General features: G+C 37.4%; 2 protein-coding genes across 12 annotated transcripts in view; both read right to left on the bottom strand.

Moving 5' to 3' along the window:
• The window catches only part of LOC149905945 (C-type mannose receptor 2-like), a 73,940-nt gene extending 71,813 nt beyond the window's left edge, over positions 1 to 2,127 (bottom strand). For all 3 annotated transcript variants that reach the window (XM_090105357.1, XM_090105356.1, XM_090105355.1), the window contains exons 1-3: positions 1,989 to 2,127; positions 1,494 to 1,757; positions 501 to 695 (exon numbers count right to left, since the gene is read on the bottom strand). In XM_090105357.1, coding sequence (XP_089961483.1) covers positions 501 to 695; positions 1,494 to 1,757; positions 1,989 to 2,043 — 514 coding nt within the window. In that variant the 5' untranslated portion in view covers positions 2,044 to 2,127. The remainder of the gene's footprint in view (positions 1 to 500; positions 696 to 1,493; positions 1,758 to 1,988) is intronic.
• Positions 2,128 to 3,754: 1,627 nt separating this feature from the next.
• The window catches only part of EcR (Ecdysone receptor), a 111,968-nt gene continuing 94,851 nt past the window's right edge, over positions 3,755 to 20,871 (bottom strand). For 2 of the 9 annotated variants that reach the window (XM_090105349.1, XM_090105346.1), the window contains 6 exons: positions 11,978 to 12,148; positions 11,073 to 11,365; positions 10,541 to 10,705; positions 10,044 to 10,190; positions 8,505 to 8,727; positions 3,755 to 8,110 (listed from right to left, as the gene is read on the bottom strand). In XM_090105349.1, the coding sequence (XP_089961475.1) occupies positions 7,812 to 8,110; positions 8,505 to 8,727; positions 10,044 to 10,190; positions 10,541 to 10,705; positions 11,073 to 11,365; positions 11,978 to 12,148 (1,298 nt within the window). In that variant the 3' untranslated portion in view covers positions 3,755 to 7,811. Of the gene's footprint in view, positions 8,111 to 8,504; positions 8,728 to 10,043; positions 10,203 to 10,540; positions 10,721 to 11,072; positions 11,366 to 11,977; positions 12,149 to 20,871 lie in introns of all 9 variants that reach the window. The other 7 variants (XM_090105350.1, XM_090105343.1, XM_090105348.1 and 4 more) reach the window with 4 other exon arrangements.

The raw sequence follows: 20,871 nt of genomic DNA, 5'->3' as shown, positions 1-20,871 counted from the left end.
TTTCGTATTTCTGCGACTAACTAATGTAAGATTTTTGTACGCAAGGAATGACTGAAGAGAAAATATTTTAATAAGTAAAAATATTAATAAATTAACCATAGATGGTTTGTTACGTACAAATTACAACATATTTAGTTAAGTCGCTTCATAAATCATGAAAAAGCTAAGGGAATCAAACAACTCACCTTTTCTTTCTGACTAGAGTAGACTACATGTTGTATATTAACATTGAAGGATAACGATATTTATTTATGTAAGTATCATGCCATTATCATTACTTTGGATACTGGAAAAGTTAAAGATAGAACAGATAGGATACCTACTTTGGTATATCCAGATTTTTTCATGTGGGGTTTCCAGTCAAATATGTTTTGGGCATTCCCCCGTTAATGAGTCGACAAGGACACTTACAGGGAACTCATTTAAGACGTATGAATTAACACGCAATTGACTCCCCAACGTTGAACGTTTTATAAGTCTCTTATATCTACTATACTCACTGGTATCAGGTATGTCGCAAACGTTGTTCCATTCAAGAGATCCCAAAGTCTTCTTGCAAATATATGGGTAGGATCTACTGCACTGGTCGTCGTTGAGAGTGCCGTCTCTACGCAATATAACACAGCTTTCCTTACCACCGGCATTATTGGGTTCACCTGGACCCCATCTGTCATACACTTCGGCTATAGGAATACCTGTTGGGGAAATGATTTTCAAGTACCTACTTTCTAATTTTCTTACAAGTTCGTCGATCGAGACCGCATTATTAAGGTTCTAATGTGCATTGGCTTTTATGACAGTATGCAGTTAGAAATTAAAGTTTATTTACTGTTTTTAAACGCTTTACTGCGAGAAGCGAGCGATCTACCTGCAGCAGTCTTCGTTTACTGCAACATTTTTTTATTAAGCGTAGCAGGTATGGTGTTTCATTGGTCCTCAAAATAGTTATATTATATACTTTTTGGTATATATACGCTTTGTGACTTAGCTAAACCCATATTATGCAAGAAAAAAAATAAGTTATCCCGTAAATCCTTAACTGCCTCTTGTAATGTTTCGATACATAATCGTTTTTACAAATAATAAAATTCTAAATTTAAACTTATTCCCTTGACCTTTCAAACGAGTTGCAAAGCAATCAAGAATTATGTATTTATGGATTCTTGCGAATTTTAAATTGAGAAAAACTAAATGATCAGTGATCACTATTCCTATTCCTTTATTTTGAAGAATAAAAAATCTTATCTCAACTTTATCCTTTTTAATATATGTTCTTATCTATTTATACATAGGTACCTACTTAGTTATACCTACTATAGACTAACTATTAAGTTAGCGTTAATTTGGGAGGGCCTGAAATGAATGATGCTGAGCTATTTCACCTAAGTAGGATACATCTTTTAAAGGAAGGCTTCCGATTTTAGATTAGAAAAATACTTATCGGAAATATGACTTTAAAGTTGTTATAAAAATGATATCTTGAAAATTCTCACCATCAACAGTTTCAAAAACTTCGGGAACGTTTAAGGCGGAGACACCAATAAACACCCACGAAAAAGGTTGCGTTTCATTCCAGAACGACAGCACTGCTTCGGCTTCATCATCATCGTCAGGATAAAATAGTGTAGCTCCCTCCATTTCACATTTTTCTTTCGCTTTGTCCCAATTTTTGTGTATCGTTTGAATTTTATAAAAACTGCCCGTCGACTCTATAAAATGATAGTCCTTACGGAAGAACTTCATTCGAGGTTGCCCAGCTAAAAATTTAACCAGAATATACTATAGATATATTTTATCAGAACATTTTAATCTAAGACCATCTCATCGTTTCGTGTAATCGTAAACACCATTTGTTATTCTTCTTTTCTGTACAATACTGGTTTTATTTAATAATTCCAAGTTCATCAACACGTATCGCAGATAAAATTTAAGCGTCATAAGCACACTCGTATAGGAATATATGATTTCATATACCATAACATACTTACAAGATAATATAATGTGGACACATAATAACACAAAGCAACACTTAATATGCAACATTTTATTGAATCAGCACGTCTATCTCAGCGAAACCATCACATACGAATGAGACTCTGAAGTCTGATATAATTTATTGAGTACTGAGACAGTATAGACTTGTTGTAGAGACATACGAAGCATTAGGTATCTATCGCTACACTAGGATGACGAACAGGAAAATTGAAGATGCTCGTTGATTAGGCTTTATAAATTAAAATATATTTTTAAGATTAAGTTTTCTTGACGTAATATAATAACACAAGATTTTAGTTATTCATTAATACGCTCAAGAACTTGTGAGTTTGTGCCATTAAGGTACTTCCCTGAGGTCATTGGTATTCAATGGTCACTCGTTTTGTATTATTTCCGTTCAACACCTGTGGTATTGTTATTTTCACATTTAAACTTATCATACCTACCTACCTATAAAATAATATGCGCTACTGGGTAGGTACTAAGTACTCTAATGTATTAGTTAAATTAAAGTATGATTAAATTTGTGTTTTAGAGAGAGAGACATAGTAAATCTATAATTTTATTATTTTTGAATTAGATGAATTTTATAAGTAATTATAAGTATCTATTATGCATTTTAAATATTATTTCCCTGCTACCATAATTAAAATTACATATACCTGCCTTCCTTATTTTTGTGTAGAGCAGCAGGCATTGCGTTTAGAAACTATTAAAATGTAACTTTTGTCACTCTGTTTCATTAAGGCGGGGTTGAAAATATACGAAAGGTTAAATCACGCACCACCGCAAATCATGAAGTTTTATCTATTCAGTAGGAGAAAATCTTTTCTATAGTAACTTAGTGCAATGTTTTTAGTTGATCTGAGCCAAAACACTTAATAGGTCAAGCTCATGGCATACAGTGTAGTAATTAAAAAACTTACGATTGAGTAATGATAATTGCATAATTTTATCTATTAAGTAAGTATATTTTTATTATTTTATATTACAAGCTCAGATAAAATTGTTTCCTTTACAAAGTCATAATATATTTCATTCAAATATAAATATGTTTCCGTTTTGATTTTAATTAGGTACATCGGTAAGGCTATAGTATCTATAACGACGTCTAACGTGTTTCATAAGTTAACATATACTTACGTAAAAACGACAGATGAATCATTTAGTGAATAAAGAACATCATTTTATAATGGTTATTTTATTTTTAACCAGTCTCAAAAAGAGGATGTTTTGTTCAACAGTACCAGCATGTTAACATGTACCTACATAAAATACATACAAAATACATAGGAAGCATACCTATGCTTCCTATGTATTTTTACGTATGAACTTTATACATACCTATAATGTTTTTATTCGGAAGCTCCTTGTGGGAAATAAAATCCTCAAATGGTTATATTAGGTATCATAAATTAAAAGAATCGGCTGGTAAGTTTTAACTTTTGTAACATTGATTTATATTGATATAATGACATGCTCATTGTATAAACTCTCTGTCATTGATATTTAGTTAACTAGTACCACTACAAGAACGTCAGGAAGGAGAAAAGATTTTTTTCACACTACTCAGGGGTGCTAACCGATTTTAATGAATTTTTTTTGTGGATTTTTTTAAAACAATCTCATTCAATTCATTTTGTTCGTGTAGGTGTTTTTAATAATTCCATTTATTGATATGTATCTGTGCATATTTTCATATAAGTAGGTAATAGGAATGTTGTTTATAAAGGATAACAGGAAAAATGAAAGACAATAATATTTTATATTGAGGTGTAAGTTTATTCGCATAACAATGTTTCATACAAATTTCCTCGTTTTGTACACACCTTTTCATCGTTTGTTTTGTAGATATTATCTTTTATAAAAGTTGTCTCTCTAAAATTTTAACATATTCGTCATGTCTGTTCCCTATATCTAATTCTCTTCACCACTGTAGTTAAATTATAAAATAGAGGATTCACTAAGGCAATAGTATTAGGATGAAAGTAATAGTCACTGCGGAAAATAGAAATACGAAACAATATACAAAAATGTGTTTAAACGAACACGGAATGGGCTCTTATCTCGTAATATCAGCCTTCCAGTAACATCCGACGTGACGTGGCACTCTAGAGGACACGCCGTTCCTCTGCGGAGGTGTAACTAGTGCAAGGAGTATCGAAGACAACAAGCAGAGACCAACTGTCGGGAAGCGAGCGCACACAACTGTGGGCCCGCTTCGCACGACCGGTATGCGTATACGAAGCTCAATTGTTTATTTTTTCTAATGGACATTGCACGAATCACACTGGTATCAGTGGACTGGCCACGAGGCTGCCAGTTACAATAATTAATAAGAAAAATTCGTTACTAAATAACAACTAAATCACTTTAAAATCAATTCAAAATGTACATTACTCATCTTATCCAAGTAAACAAATCTAATCTGCTACAAAAAATTAGCAAATTTAAATACAAACATCACCTAGTCCGACTATGTAAAATTAATCACTTAAGTATAAGAAAACACAATAATGGGAGCGAGTCGGACTCGACTCACCCGAGCCTGCTCGCTTGTGATATAGGTTATTATGCTTTCCGGTGTACATTCAACGAATGAAATAGCGAACAATATTGCGTTGACAAAATTAAAACTAAAATTGACTGTACAATTAATATTTTATATGTAAATATTTGTACATATTGCACTCTGAAGTAACAAAAAAATTATTAAGAAAAATCTGTCGAAACAAAGAAATATATACGCAGAACAAAAATATATCCGTAAATACAAATTCAAAGTTAGTTTTTAATCACAATGTTCGTAGCTCGTATATTAATCTAAGTTCCTATGGCTTACAAAGCTTAGAAAAGATAAATACAGAGGTAATTTACAAAAAATATACTTCTACCCAAATAATATAAAAATAACAACAGCCATCTGTACTTTATTAGATGAATAAAATTAAACATATGTCAAACATATGACAATAGAATCTAAGGGTACCTATATACAAAGTTTAAATGGACACGAGCGGACTCGTGAGAGCCCGCAGCTAATAGACTGGACGTGCCACGTTTGGTCACCTCACGTTCGCTTCCGATACAAAAATGAAAAAGATTAAGAGCATTGGAAGGGAAAGCTTTGCAACAAGTGGAGTGTGGGCCGTCAACCGTCGCGCATGCAGTCCGTGCTTCGTCCGTCCCGATCGTTCGTGTGCCGACTCTCCTCATTCCCAGCGATATAAACTTATCATCACACTAATGTTCCATTATCAGCTAAGACACAAATTATATTATGGTATCTCATTACCTATCTCCTGCGAGATTATTACATACTTAATAAATCTATTACAATTTCGAAATTGAATAATATGTATCAAACACGACCGGCTACGCACCGACGGAGTCCGTAACTATGAAGCTATTCGTATGAACCTCTACGCGTCAAATGATGTATAATTACTTATCGAATGGCAGTTATAATTGTCACAAACTCAAGATGCGAAGTATACGTTGTAAGATCCGAGTGCTTACCCTCGCATCCGAGTCATAAGGCATCATATCGTAGCGTAAAGATTAATCGTGAAGGTTCACTCTAAACACTCATAACGACAGAATCGCATAAAAACATCGTTATGACCCAATCATACCAGATCGCACCATGGGTTACGTTTGTAATGGCAGTGTGTGTTGTCAATACGCCCCTATATCAGCAGAGACACCTAAGACACTCCGTGACGTTTGTGCTTTAACATCTATTTAGATTCGCCTACTGCTAGAATAAAATTATAAATATAAGTCGAAAAGATGTCTTAGAAGCGGACTAGCGCGCGGTCCGCGGTGCTAGCTCGATCGTTTCTCGCTGAATTTATACGTATATTAAGAAATGCATTTCCAAAAACCTCAAACATACATATTATGTAAATTTACAGCACACTAAATGGCATGTAAAGAAGACACATTCAACACGCATTACGCACCAAACACAGACTTAAATTTACGTTAAAATTATTATTTATTATGGATGGCGGGTGTCGGCGAGCCGGTGACAATGTTACAATGAGACATGAGAACCACGACTACTTGTGAGCTAAGTGTTCGAGTTGACACAGTCGACGAAGGCTTGAAGATTGACACTGCACAACGATTACTATTATTTATTATTAAAAACTTGCTGTAACGACTACACGGAAAATTGCCCAGCAGTGAATTGAGAACACGCTTAGTTTATGATTTAACAACGCTTATGGGTAATTGAGATCGATTAATTTAGTTCTATATACTATGATATCCATTCTCAACAATGTAGGTACACGAGTACAGGTAACGCGAAATAAGGCATTTCGTATGTGATTAAAAATTGGCAGTTCTCTTTTATTGTATACGCCAATAGGTAATAATTTACTGTCGATTTAATATAATATGGACTTTTTCGATACATCTTATAGTATTTGTAGGAGTAAGATTTGGCTTAATATTGCGTGAGGCAATATTGCGTGCATGTTTCCTATCCACATTTACAATAAATACTATACCAATATTGTTCCCATTTAATAAGCTCGGCCAAATTGTTATCCAACGCAATAGAGCTAAATCAGCTGCCATTTTCTTTATAAATTATATTCTAAACATACTCATAATAATTAATTTAAAGTTAGAAACAAATTTTTAACACAATTAACGAAATTAAATAATAAAATTAGTGTTTTAGGGGCCGTCATATATTATCTAAACCTCATTCATCTACAACAGCTGCCAAACAAAATGCACGCAAGATTGCCTAATAATATTTATTTTGTATATCGGATAGAAAATACAAATGAACAGATCGCCAAACCTCGCTCCGTTGTATAAATTAATGTGACACGAGAAGTCTATTTTTAAATGAATTAAATTTATTGCTTAGGCGATTTGTGGTATCGATATCTATAGGTACGTGACTGGTATCGTTAGTACCCTCGGCGTCGGCCTGTCAAGCGATATATCAAATGGTTAGGTCGTACCGGAGTGGACTATTGGTAATCTAAACGTAACATTGACTCAGTGCAGTGTGATCTGTAAAAACGTATCACCCAGAAATCACTTATCTAACTATTTATACAGGCGAGAAATTGGTGATGCTTTTATGAAAGCTACCGACGACAGTAGAATCTATATGTAATAAGACACACTTATATCAGCCTACATAAGATATCTCAACACTTTATAAATGTAATCACAGCAATAAATTATAATTATTCGTAAAATGGGACACGGGCACAGGACAATGGAACATGAATCGGAACTAAAATCGACAGGACACGATAACACGTGACATAAACTATATATAAACAAACACAGTCGAAAATGATCAACAACGTCCGCCGACGGAGGGCGCCAGCTTCGCGGAACGTCACGGCGAACGACTACAAATATATATCAATCGAAAAGGTCAATCGACGCACCGTCAATTTTGGTAAATAAACATAACTATCAACTTTTTTTACTTCCAATAGAAACATCTCTTCATATATTACTTTTTTATCTATAACTCTCATAGCGTACGTACGTATGTTCGTATTTCACGAGGCGTACTCGAAGTCTTATCACACAGTCGCATCCGAGTGACCAACTCGGTATCCAGTCGTAACCAAATAAAAACGGGGCGCGGCGCGGCCGAAACGAGGGCCGTCGTTCGGGCCGCCGCCGCGCGCCAACCATCAACACTAAATATATACTCCGAACGTCCAACAGCACATATATTCACTAATCTCTTACGCAGCGTCCGTGCACTTCACTAAAACTAGCCAGTCTATAGCGTTCTCTCCTGGGGGCTGTGCGCTCGGGCCGCGCTAGAGGTCGGCGGGGCGGTCGAGCACGGGCGGCGGCTGCGCGCTCGACACGTCCGCCACGTCCCAGATCTCCTCCAGGAACGGCGGCAGCTTGCGGTTCTTGAGCTTCAGCGAGATGCACATGTTGGAGTTCTGCATGCCGAGCGTGCGCACCTCGGACAGGATGGACAGGATGCGCCCGAACAGCACGGCGCAGCGCGGCGACGCGCTCAGCTGGTTCACGATGTACATGCGCAGCGTCGTCAGGTAGTACCGCTGGATCTCCTCCACCAGCTGCGGCTGCTCCAGCCCGGGCCGGTCTGCAACCAACACCGACATTGTGTTCAACTTGTGCAATACACTCTACACCAGCCCCAGTTATTTGTCATCATTAATTATAGTACCTTCGATCCCAGGTTAAAAATTTTAACAGATTTTATTTCAATAAATAAATAAATAAATATTATAGGATATTATTACACAAATCGACCTAGTCCCACAGTAAGATAATAATATAGATAATAACACTCAGACCCAAGAACAAATAATTGAGTTCATCACACAAATATTTGCCCTGACCGGGGATCGAACCCGGGACCGTCGGCTCAGTAGGCAGTTACTTTACCACTGCGCCAAACTATTGCAAAAGGCACACTGGAAATCAATAACCCGATGACATAAATGCTGATATTCCACACGCTAATACCAACTCACCTGAGAATATAATAATAGCAGTGAGGAGGGCGTAGTGCACGTTGTCCAGGGACATGGCGTACATGCAGCGACAGAAGTGCAGCAGGTCCTCTATGACGTAGGACATGCCGGCCTTGCGGTAGTTGTCGCGGGTGTACGCCTCGTTGTTCGCGAACAGTATGCTGTCGGACGTCGCGTCGTACCGCCGGGCCACTCGCAACATCATCACTTCGCTTGAACATGCCTGGAAGATCGAATACAGATTAGTTATATCTGTAGAATTTTATATAGGATCTTGTTTTGTAGGGGGCGGTTGACATGAACTTCTCGCATAAATAATAACAATGATAATCTATGTACAATTTCAATAGGTACTACTTATTCACAGTACTTGGGCTTGGCTAAGATGGCATCATAAAAATAAATTGTATATCCACTGACATCGAAATAAAAAAGTTTGTAAAAATATTTAACCATCTCAGTTAATCCAAGGAATATTTAATAATTAGAATTCGTTTGTTTTAAATAACTTGAATTTAAATGTATGCTATGATCGCTTCACATGAATATAATCTTTCAATATCTATTTAAAAACTAGCGGTCCGCCCCGGCTTCGCCCGTGGTACATATTTACGTTTTCTCTACATAAAAACCATCCTCGTACTTCAAGGAATATAATAAAAAAAGAATTATCGAAATCGGTTCAGCCGTTCTCGAGTTATGCGCTTACCAACACATTTTGCGATTCATTTTTATATATAAGAAGAAGATAAATACAAGATTGACCGATATGCGTGAAACGTCAATACAATCTCTATAAAATATATGAGTCATATCAAAAATGCTACTGAGCTTGTACTGCACTATGATAAAACTTTGATGGTTTATTCAATTTTTAATATTTTTTATAAAATTTCAGTAATTTTGAATAATTATTTAATCTATGATATTTTGAATTTATTAGAGAGTAGGTACTGTAACAATGTATCATAATTTAATTAAAGAAATATAATAACTTCAATATTATTCATTTACGTGCGTATATAAAAAAAAATGGTCACAACATGGGTATCTTTTATAATGGCCCAATGTAAAGAATATATTGCAGGTATTTAGATAAATAACGTCTCGGGAGATTTGATATGGAACTGGTAACTGATCCTTTTCTTATTGGTTCACAGCATCTCTATATTTAGAAATGTTACCTGCATCAACCTCTTTTGCATTTGTGTTAATTAAATGCAGATTTTTCTCAAGGATTCGCAAAATTCTGAATTGCAAATAAATCGATGTAGTCTTTTTGCTCCATTGAAATGGCATTTTTGATCAATCAATGGGTGTTTTTGCCTTCTAAAGTAATAAATTTCGAAATAAAAGTTTATATTCTTTTAGTGATTATCTCCAGAAATGTAATGTATGAAAAATGATAATGTTTCGAGACAAAAAATGCATTTTCCTCTGTATCAACTTAATGACCATTTATTATCAGGTTGTTTGAAAAAAAACAATAGCGGGGCCGTAAATTTTTCTTATTTTTTGTATTTATTTGATGTTATATACCTTTAGCAGTGTGATTTGATCAGGTTGCGATATTTTCCCGAAGCCGGGCAGGCCTTTAGCGAACTCCACAATGAGCTGCACGGTCAGGATCGTCATCTCGGTAATTTGACGGAACGCTACGTCCGTGTCTCCATCCTCGTCTTCTGCCTGTTGCCAAGTCTGCAATTGTTATTCATACTTAGGGTGCTGAAGATCTGTTCTTCATCACGTTTATTATAAAATAGCTTTAAATAATGTTCCAATTATAGTAAATAATAAATTTGTGTACAAGCGCATCATTTTTACGTCAGTCTGTCTTGTATACTTGTATAATCAACTAATTGGAGATGCTTTTGTTTCCAATTAATGCTTTATTCAATCGTTTTTATAGATTTGAGATCCGTTACTCATCTACAAAGGGAGGACTTCATTACTATTACTTGTTATTAAAAATCCAAGAGACTAATGAGGCTCAATGAAAGGGAATCCTCATTATATTACGTGTATTTAGTATATACCTGAGTTACCCTTTTGAGGTCTTCTTCGGAAGGTTGCTCGTAGCCGTCCTGGTACCACACGAGCCTAGCGATGAGGAACTGCTGGTTGGCCGTCAGCGGCGGTATGTTCTTCAACCTGTTCTGTTCCAGCAGTTTCTCAGATAGGAACCGCGGGACCACTTCGTGCTGCAAACATTCCAGCTTCACATAGGAAACGACACATGTTAATATCTCGTCTATATAATAATGATCGTCACGAACATTGTTTATGTACGAGTTTTATACGAAGGAAAACAAGCACGCGAGCCGTAAAATGCTCAGTCCGTAGCGTCTAGAAACTTCCCGATAAGGAAAGCATGTGTGTTTATTGACAAATGTGTGTGTTTTCCATTGCTTAGTAAAATATAAAACGTAAAGATTACTTATGTTATGGCTTTTTTATGTCTCTTTTATGGGAACTGGTTGTTTACGGGGTTTATGACAATATTAATGAAATCGAGTTTCTAAATATTTAAATACTTCTATATTAAAATTCGAGCATGGTTATACTTACAATTCTGGCTGCATCGGGCGGCGGTGGATCGCACTGCATGATGGGCGGCATGTGATCGTCCACTGTGGTCGTGCTCACTGGTAGCTTGTCCTTCTCCCTCTGGGCTTTCTTCTCTTTCCTCTTCAGCGCGCACTGGGGCTCGGGCACCACGCACTCGGGCCTCATGCCGACCGCTAGGCACTTCTTTAACCGACACTCCTGACATTTTCTCCGCATGTACATATCCATTTCGCACGCATGCCCAAACTTGCATATGTACACTGCGTTTTTGGTGACACTCCGCCTGAAGAACCCTGGAAAAAATAATAAGCATTTAATACGCACGTAAAAAATGCATATCTAGCTCGACTAAATCACCTTTGTTCATCAGTTTTATCTGAAAAGGTTGTCTGAAAGGCAATGGTCAGTGACAGCTCAATAGGACACAGTAAGTAAACAAAATAGATAACGTCAAATGTTTTGTATATGCACGTAATAGTGATGGGCGAGGTAGTCAACGTGTCTTATATTGCGTTGTTGATTTACGCAGTTCAACAAAATATTAAAAGCGAAACTTTATTTGTGAATTTTATGACCACTACTATAATTTTACTAAATACCTAGCAAGCGATTTTCTTCCTTGTATGTTATGTCGTCTGCATAAGGCATCATCGATGAATCAGCTTAGCAGTAGACTGCTCACAGACAGCCATTGTAGTCTGTTTGGTGTGCGCTAAAATGCGTATATACCCCTAATAGCGCAGAAGCAGAGTACAATGCATCAATTTCATACTGAATAGGGTCACTTGTAATCAGTATTTGGCCAAGGTTACTAGGTAACAATGTAAGCAAACAATTTAGTCACTCAAAGGTCGATCGTGAACCTAAATACTAGGAAATCCATAAATGGTAACTAAGATACTTACCTTTACAACCTTCACATGTGAGTGCATTGTAATGATATCCGGAGGCTCTGTCGCCGCATACAAGACATAATTCTTCTTGTTGACGAGGCGCGGGGCCTTTCTTTTGTCGTCTCGCCTCTCCATCTGTGCTGCAGCCGTTCACACTTGATGCTGGAGAGAGTTCCTCGCGCCCTGAAACAAATAACATCTAGTATAAATACTCTGTCCAACGTTTGAGGACCTCATTCATATAAATGTAATATTAATTGAGCCTTTGAAAGCGTGAAGATATGTATCGTATTTCTTAGTATCTTAATGCAACTGCGCAATAAATGATTGGGATCGGGTGGCCCAACGGCGCCGAGTGTCGAGCATCTAAAATCGGACGCTATAAAATTTGCATATATTTTCACGAACCATTTGTTGCATTGGCGGGCAACCGAAGTTCGTTTTCGTTATAAAAAACATCTTGAAATTTCTTCGTCTAGATGTTTTGGATCAAAACTGACAAGTAATTTTGGGTAGTGTACGTTTCCTGTCTATACAAAAGGTTGATGGAGTTACCGTCCGCATATTAATGTTGTTGGCACGACGTTTCGTAAGTTATTTTAATACGAACGACTGACATGTTTGAAGATAGTGCCCTCAAAATAGAAGAAATAAAACAATTACCACACACTACACTGTGAATTAAATATGAGTTCGTGGCAAGTGCAATAAAAACAAATACAAGATTTCATATCCAGTTTTAGCGATTCCTACTAAGTACATAAATATATAGCTCAAAACAAGTAACCAAACAAGTTTTTCGGATGGAAAGGCAATTAAATAAGCCGTAAAGTGGCACCATTTAAGAGCAGCGCACATCCTTAAAATCTCGTATATTATCATACTGGCTATTTGAAGTGCGTTAGTGAACAGTGGGTTCAATCCTTTGAAATAAAGTTTTTGCTTTGAATACGTCCATTATAATGTAGCCGCAGGTCGGTGGCCTTAGCACGTACCTGCGTTGCGCAACCGACCGAAATACTGGTGCCAAAAAACTAGTTCGGCGGTTCCACGTGGGATCTAATGGTGTCGGAGGCCACGCTCATATCAGTCGCCGCTTACTCGCCTTTCACGAAAATAAACAAGTATATCCAACTATTCTAAGCTGGGCTATTTTTCGCGATATTGCGAATATATCTCAGGGAGATCAGAATAACGCATACGTTGGCACGGTTTCCAAAAAACCTATAGAACTAAGAACACTGTATTTTTGCATTTCTACAATACCTATTGCCCCGGCGTGATACGCAGAGCGTAGAGGAATTTTTATTTGCTGGGTACAAAATTATTTAATTAGTAGTTTTATTTACAAAGTATATTTTATTTAATGGTACATATTTATTTTCTTACATTTTATGATTTTAAAGCGAAGGTAAACTACAGTTGTTTATATTCCTCTGCTAGTTAATGAAACGAGGTCAACAATCATTTCATAATCAAGTAAAAATTGTTTTTTATTACACTTTTGGCATTGAAAAACAAATAAAAGTAAAACAATTCCATATTTTAAAATGGCCGGTATACTCTGAAAGCCATTATCGAACATAATAGATTGTAAATGTAAGGAACGTAGAAAGTTTTAAAATAGATAACCTTTTTAAAAAAATTTGGGAGCGAGCAGTAAGAGGATAAACGTAAGCATAGATAGTGATGCAATGACATATCTGATAAGCGGTGAAAGTGGCCGCGTTCGAACCGAGTAACCAACTGATGCGACCGTAAAACCCGCAGCCAATTATCTCACTTATGTAATAGAAAACCTTCTGCGTGTGATCATCTAACTTTTATATAAATGTGTATACTATATGATACATTTATCTTATAGCTAATATTGGTTATTGGTATGGTGATTAATATCTATTGGTTTAAGATTGGATATGTATTAACTTTCAAAATAGTTTGTTTTGGTAAATAGTCATTATGCATATTATGCATTTGTGATCTATTAGACAAGGTGTAAGCAATGAGTAATAACCATAGGTAATAACTAATAACGTAATCCACTGCTGAACAAGCCGCTAATAACTGACAACTAGGCACAACAATTCAGCTGCAAAGCTCATGCTCATGAAAAAGAAAGCCAATCAAAAGTTGAATGCACGGATGACCGAGTCAGTGTGTTATGTTATTACGTCCCAGCTGTTCAGTGTTCAGTCATCAGTGTGCGCCGGCGCATAGGAAGGTCTAGTTCGTGGCGGGCCGGCGCGCGTCGGGCGGGCTCGGGCGCGAGAGCGGGACGGCGCGAGGAGACAAGTGGGGCGCGAGCGTCGACCGGGGGCAGCGTGCGGCCTTGACTCTTGCCGCCTCCCCCCGCGCGCGCTACCACCGCCCGCCTTGCCACATTATTTATGATAGCATCAGAACTCGAAGCTCGCGATTCTCTACTAATAATAACTCGTTTTTCCTCTCACGCGATTCGACTTTTTCATTCTTTTAGATTTCATGCCTTTGATGCAGATAATACCTAACATGGCAGATCCTTCGAGCGAATTTATCTGTTACATTTTACATTCGACTTCCAGTGACTGCCAGATTATTGAAGTTGATGTAGGCAGCACAATCTCAAATTTTCAGTAAACGATTAAATCGATGTCGATCTCTATGCACATAAAAATGCAATATCAAGTTAATTATTTACGCGCACAGAAAGTAACAATTATAAGAAGTTAGTTTATTACACCTAAAACATAAGTAGTATGAAAAAACTGTTATATAATATATAATTATAGACCAGTTATTCAAGCCAAATAAATTTTTTATGGCGTAACCATGAAAATGCAAATTAACACGAATAACATAATATTCCATTCACTGTTGGTAACCATAGCAAGTAAATTTTCTCTAGCAATATTTTTTTATATTTTAAACTCTTTAGCCCACTATTATTTAAGTGAATAGGTTTATTTCATATTTTAATGAACTCGTGAGAAAATTACTGTCATAATAGAAGTGATAGAACATAGAACGGTAAATGATCATTTCGGAAAATGATTAATTATAAATACTGCTAATTCAAGAAATAATACAGAGGATTAGTAAAAATGACTGCCTATTATTTTTCATGAAAAACATAATTACAGTATAATTACGCCATTTTTGGTTCAAAATTATTATTTTAATTTTGCAAACTGGTTTTAATTTTTGTTACCCATTCCTCAATAAACAACAGTTACTACGCGAGAAAATTGTGTTCAATTTAAATTTGAGCTAGCTACAAGTACATTCTACCATAGTAGGACACATTGTGAAATTCGCACATGACGGCACATTTAAATAGTGAAAATGTGATTCCACCAAAGTAGTGACGATTGAACAATACTTAACTTTCACTGTGACCTGAGAATCAGGCAACGCAATCATTTCGCAGGCGGACCGCGTAAGCGCCTACTAGCTAGTGAAAGTTACCCAAACTTAGGTATTGCACAAGCCTACAAGTCATTGAAATTCGGGTACGGCGAAAGTGAGCGCAACGCGTCGCGCCTAATAATGTAAGACGCTATAAAACATTCCCTTACCAGTTACCAGACGATGCCAATTAGCCGCCGATGGAAATTGGTTAGTATCTGCGCTTCAATAAATCGATAGACGCTCGTGACAAAAACTGCATTATAAAAAACCCACACGTGATCGATGCATCGGTTGGGCGGAGATCGACTTATAATGTTACTTTCTACAATACTTTCTAGCAAGAGATGTGGGCCGGTGCCGGCGCAACTGGAGCGATCGGTTTCTCCACGCGCCGGGAAAATTGGATTGAAATAGAAATCGCGCGGTGAAAATCGCCATTTCACGTCACACGCTAATGTGGAAACTAAGATGATTATGTTTTCATTCTCTCGATAAATGCTGTTCGAGTTTCATTCGCAACGTGTTCAACTTCATCGAGATAAATCAGAGAGGAGGATATAATTCATGTTGTCAAATCTCCTTTTCGTATCTGCAGTTATTCTAGAAGTGCTCTTTTAAGTCCTATAGGATTGCAGGATTTTATGTGTTTATGTCTGAAATAATAGTTAAATTTTGAATCAGGAAATGAGGATGCGCTTAGGGCGGCCCGTACTAGATCAGACGCCTAACACGTGGAAGTGTTTACATCCGCTATCCGCTTGCTAACGTCATCCGGACTGAAGCATCCGGGCCGATAAATGCTGCCAAATATAGTCTTATGTTTACAGCCCCTTGTAGCAGGTACAAGGTTCGAAGAATTATGTTATATAAAACATGAGGTTGTAAACGACGAGCGTCCATTAAAACCACAAAATAGAGAGTAGTCGTAAACCTAAGTACATAGATGCACGCATACGAGATAGGTGTGTAATGGATACGCGTCAGCTCCCTATGTATATTGACAGGAGGTGCTTGGATTACATCAAGCCTCTCTCTTCCCACAGTGTTAAACGGTTACTCACGCTTTTTTGTCTCTGTCTATTCCCCAATTTAGTACCGACTGCACCCACGCTAGCGGGCCTTTTTGAGTAAACATGGGAATGGGTAAGTAAATAGAAAAGGGAGAGATATAATTAGAATTAATGCCGCATCGTTTCCCCACGTACACGTAACCTCCGGCTGCACATTCAGTGAACGTTTTGTTTCATAAAATTGTACGCCGCGGTAATTTGTGTCATATCAGTACGGTTAGCCTTGTCACACTTGTCCTGGTAGTTCTGACCTCGCGGCTACAGCGAAAACAGCAGTCGACATCTGTCTACATCCTTGACATCTCAAAGCGCCCTTTAATCCCGTTTATCATACTGTTTCTACCAATTTACTATTATTCATAACCGCAATCGTTATTTATTAACCTCGTTCTATGAAATTGTTATACAGTTTATAGAAAACTGGGTCAAGGCACGTTATGTGACGTCAAAAACTTATCGCCGTAGAGCAATCGTCATAAAGGGCTAATTAAGACCGGCGACCAATTGGGTCAACGACTCTTTGTTAGTTTGATAAAGTATTTTATAATTAATGGAGACACTAGGTCGGTATGGATTTCCAACAGATGCCACGTGTTACATGTTCAGAAAATCCTATCGTAAGAGTTTAATTTTAATATTTGTTTATGAAGGCAGTGTTTCTGTCGTCTATTTTCCTTGTCTTAGATAACGGACGAGTATACACACAACGTACGTTTAAACAAAATATTTAGCTTTTTTGGGTCATTAACATTGTATCACAGGACAGGATTAACCTCAAGGAGGAAAACAGTATGGTTGAAAGTAGGTCGAGTGTCTGTTGTCGTGGAAACCGGGCTGAAATAACATTTAATGTGGCTCGATTATGACAGATTTTGCGTATTAAATCATCAAATAATATTATTCTATCCATATTGTTTACGAACAACCATTGTTTTGGTTTATCATTCATAAAGTGTAAAGTCATATTATTATTTAAATGCCATCCGGGAAGATTTAAGGTCAGTGACCGTATATCATACGCGATAAGTAACGCTACGAAAACCGTCGCCTGACAAAGAATTTTTGTTTTTCCACGAATTGTGACGACAAATAACATTTAATGATTAGATTATGATTATTATTCGTGATTCTTAAGTTTATCAGCCTGACATTGACCGTTATTTGTTTAAATTTCTACAGAATATTTGATATGTATGGATTATATTTATTACCGGTTCAGGCAAAAGAATTACCTGTAATAAGTGTTGGTAATGCACGCAAACGTCTTTGAAATTGAAACTTTATCGAAGAAGTAAATCGGTATAATATAAATTCTCGAAAAAGAAAAAGAAAAGGCATGGAATAAAACTCAAATATTAAAATAAAACATCGAAGCGGTCACACCGGCAGGGCCTCTTTGCTGCATGACCAGATCTTTGTAACGAGCAAAAACTACAGACAACAACTGAACAACATCGAAACAAAAAAACAGACATGAATGTTCACTTCGATACAAGTAAATTGATTTCTGCAAGTCATAGATCAAACGATTCGATCACAGCACAGCAAAAGAATAGCAATACGATTGTGTAATGCGAAGTATTTTGAGAGGTATTAAACAATTAAGTAGGCCGCATTATATCAAGGTGTGTTTACGTGGATACGATGTGACAGAAATAAGCGTCTGATGGCACATCTCGTGAACTGTGTCATGGGCTCGGCCCACGCTCGTCGGAAGGTCGCCCGCCCTCTACAACTTTATTTGATGCCGTTCTGGCTGACACTTCATTCATCAATACAATCATATTACATGGAACTGCTAAAAAATGAATAAGTTTATATAATATTTAACATCTCGAAATGAACGCACTCTAATTACGATTTAGGATGTCAGTGTGTGTGCTTTTGTTCAATGTACGTGTTGGCGGTTAACATTAATCCGTGTTGTCAGTATGATGGATGAGGCGGCGGTGACAATGCGGGAACGCACAGTTCTCCCTCGCCCATCTTTTCATACATTCTTTTTGTACGACACTGTTAGCTGTAAGTGTACCCTAATCACCCGCTCACCGAATAAACGAGCCGCAACGTATCACAAGATTTCATACCCCGTTACTCTGCCGACACAGCAAAACTTCCCAACGTTACAATGTTCTTACTTCTTACTCCTCACGTTCACAATTTAATTTTCTGACGAACTCCGAAGAGCTAACTGAATTGATTTTCAATTCTTTTCTCACGTTTGGTGCTGATTCAACTTTCATGACTATACTATTTGCTTAGTTAGGAGACTTTCTTGGTTCTAGTGTTAAATATGTTTTCAGATTTACGCTATTCCGATTTCTACTTGATTTTGAATTAATATATCCAGCATTTTGAAACAAAAATATATCGAAATTATGTAACGTACTATAAATTTACACATTTTATATGGAACTCCGATGTATAAATGGGTTATAGGCAGCGTTAGTGAAACATTGTTAGTACATATTTTGTACTCCGTCGTTAGATTCCTTTACCGCGCTGATTTTAGAATTGAGGCAAAGTTTTTACAATATTTCATTGCTCCATACGTCAAATTCCGAGGCGCGAGCATAATGGTAGCTCTAAAGTGAGTAGCGATGTACACCGTTCTGGCCAAGTATCGGTGTATTTTCACAGTCTGTGTGAAGACAAGCGAGAGCAATAGCATTCCACTGGCGCGGCTGACCGGTTCCCAAGAGCAGGCTGTTTACGGCTGGACCAGATATAAATAGATATGCTGCAACATCCATCTCCTTTATGTTTTACTTTTTACAACAATATAAAATATACCGAATGACTTTCGAGAGAGAATGACTAAGAGAGCTCTTTATATGATAATCAATAGCAGTATTGGAATGTACTCACAAATTATAATTTATTAGCAAATTGGGCTCCGTCTCGAAGGATGCAAGATAATAACAGAGATAGGAGACAATAGAATGATGGATAGCTGCAGGACGATGTTCACGAGCACGGCCGCCATTAATTTAGATACATATCTCGACATTGTAAGAATAATGTACGCGAGTTATTCGCCGCCGACAGCTATAGAAATAGCGATAAAATCTCAAACTTGTTGAATATTGCAGTATGTTACATATGTACAGTCACTTTCACTCGAAAGACAAGTCTCTATCATTACGTTAATCAGTGTTAATGTCAATTACGCTTCTGTAATGTGTGCAAAAGTTGCAGAAACGAACGCACAATCCGCCGTACATTCTTCTAGGAATATCTTCATAAACACTGAAGTGTTGCGTAACGTAACACGTGGAGTTAAGAACATTGACCCCGGAATGTGACGCTGATAGCGTTTCACTATCACGCACCTCGACACAAGATAAAAATTAAGGCATGATAACAATATTCGGCGTACCCTTAGAGGCTTAGAAATTATCGAGCGAGTATATGCACAGGTACGAGCGTCAGTCACGGCGGCCTTGCCCAATCATCTTTACATTCTGTATTGCTAGAGTCACCTAGATAAGTTCGTTGCATAAACGACCTCGTAATGTCAAAGCGGGTCATTGTCGCGTTTCGCGAGCGACGTTCACCGCGCCGCGGCCCGGCCGCCGGTTCCCTCCGCTCGGGTGCAGGTTAGATGAATTATATCGATTGAACCGAGTCTCCTTCGACGTGTCTGTGACCCCGATGTAAATAACCTAAGGCGGTAGTACTATAAACAACTGACGCTGTTTGCGTCAATCGCTGGTAGAGCCCGGGCTCGCGGCTATACATCGCTATACCATTGATGTTTTCGACTACAGTGCGTCTATTTTGGGTGCACACATCAAACAACGGGGAAGTCAAGTAAACGTTAAAATGGAACGAAATTTTATGTGCATACTCGAAGCTCGTTGTTTACATAGAGTGCCGAGATTTAATAGAGTCACTGTCCCTCGAACAGTACATAATATGTACCAGTACTCTATTTATGTGTATCTACGCTCTTGTATATTTTGATTTGATATTATTAAAAATATAAAAATGTAGAAATAAACTAGCAGCATGAACAATAAGTACTATAAGTTTATAGATACTAAATAAGGTGACCTATATGATAAGATTACTTCAATAGCTCGACTGCACACAAAGCATGCATGTTGTGTCAATGTGTGAATTAGTCGGCGAGCTCGCCGTACAATGACATTGTCGACCTTGACTACCGCCTCGTATATCAAGCACTCACACATCAACAGAAGGAATGTATTCGTCACGAATATATTTAAAGATTTCGAAGCTAGCAAACATAGTTCGACCGCGTTGTAACGTTCGAAGTTCATACCGTGACTGAAAACATTGAAGGTGCTACGCAACTCGTTCGTGTAATAGCTGAATTTGGGGCCATCTGTGTTCGTATGATATACAGCAGTTCAACACACGATAAGGTGAATGCCAACGCGCCATGCAGCGATGCACAACGATCAAGGCCAGGCGAACTAAATT

The sequence above is a fragment of the Colias eurytheme genome, chromosome 9, assembly GCF_061535395.1.
Source record: "Colias eurytheme isolate Ceu_HAF_F1 chromosome 9, ilColEury1 Martin Lab GWU primary, whole genome shotgun sequence".
Lineage (NCBI taxonomy): Eukaryota > Metazoa > Arthropoda > Insecta > Lepidoptera > Pieridae > Colias > Colias eurytheme.
Note: the sequence above shows the minus strand (reverse complement) of the source record. Positions and strands in the feature narration are given on the sequence as shown.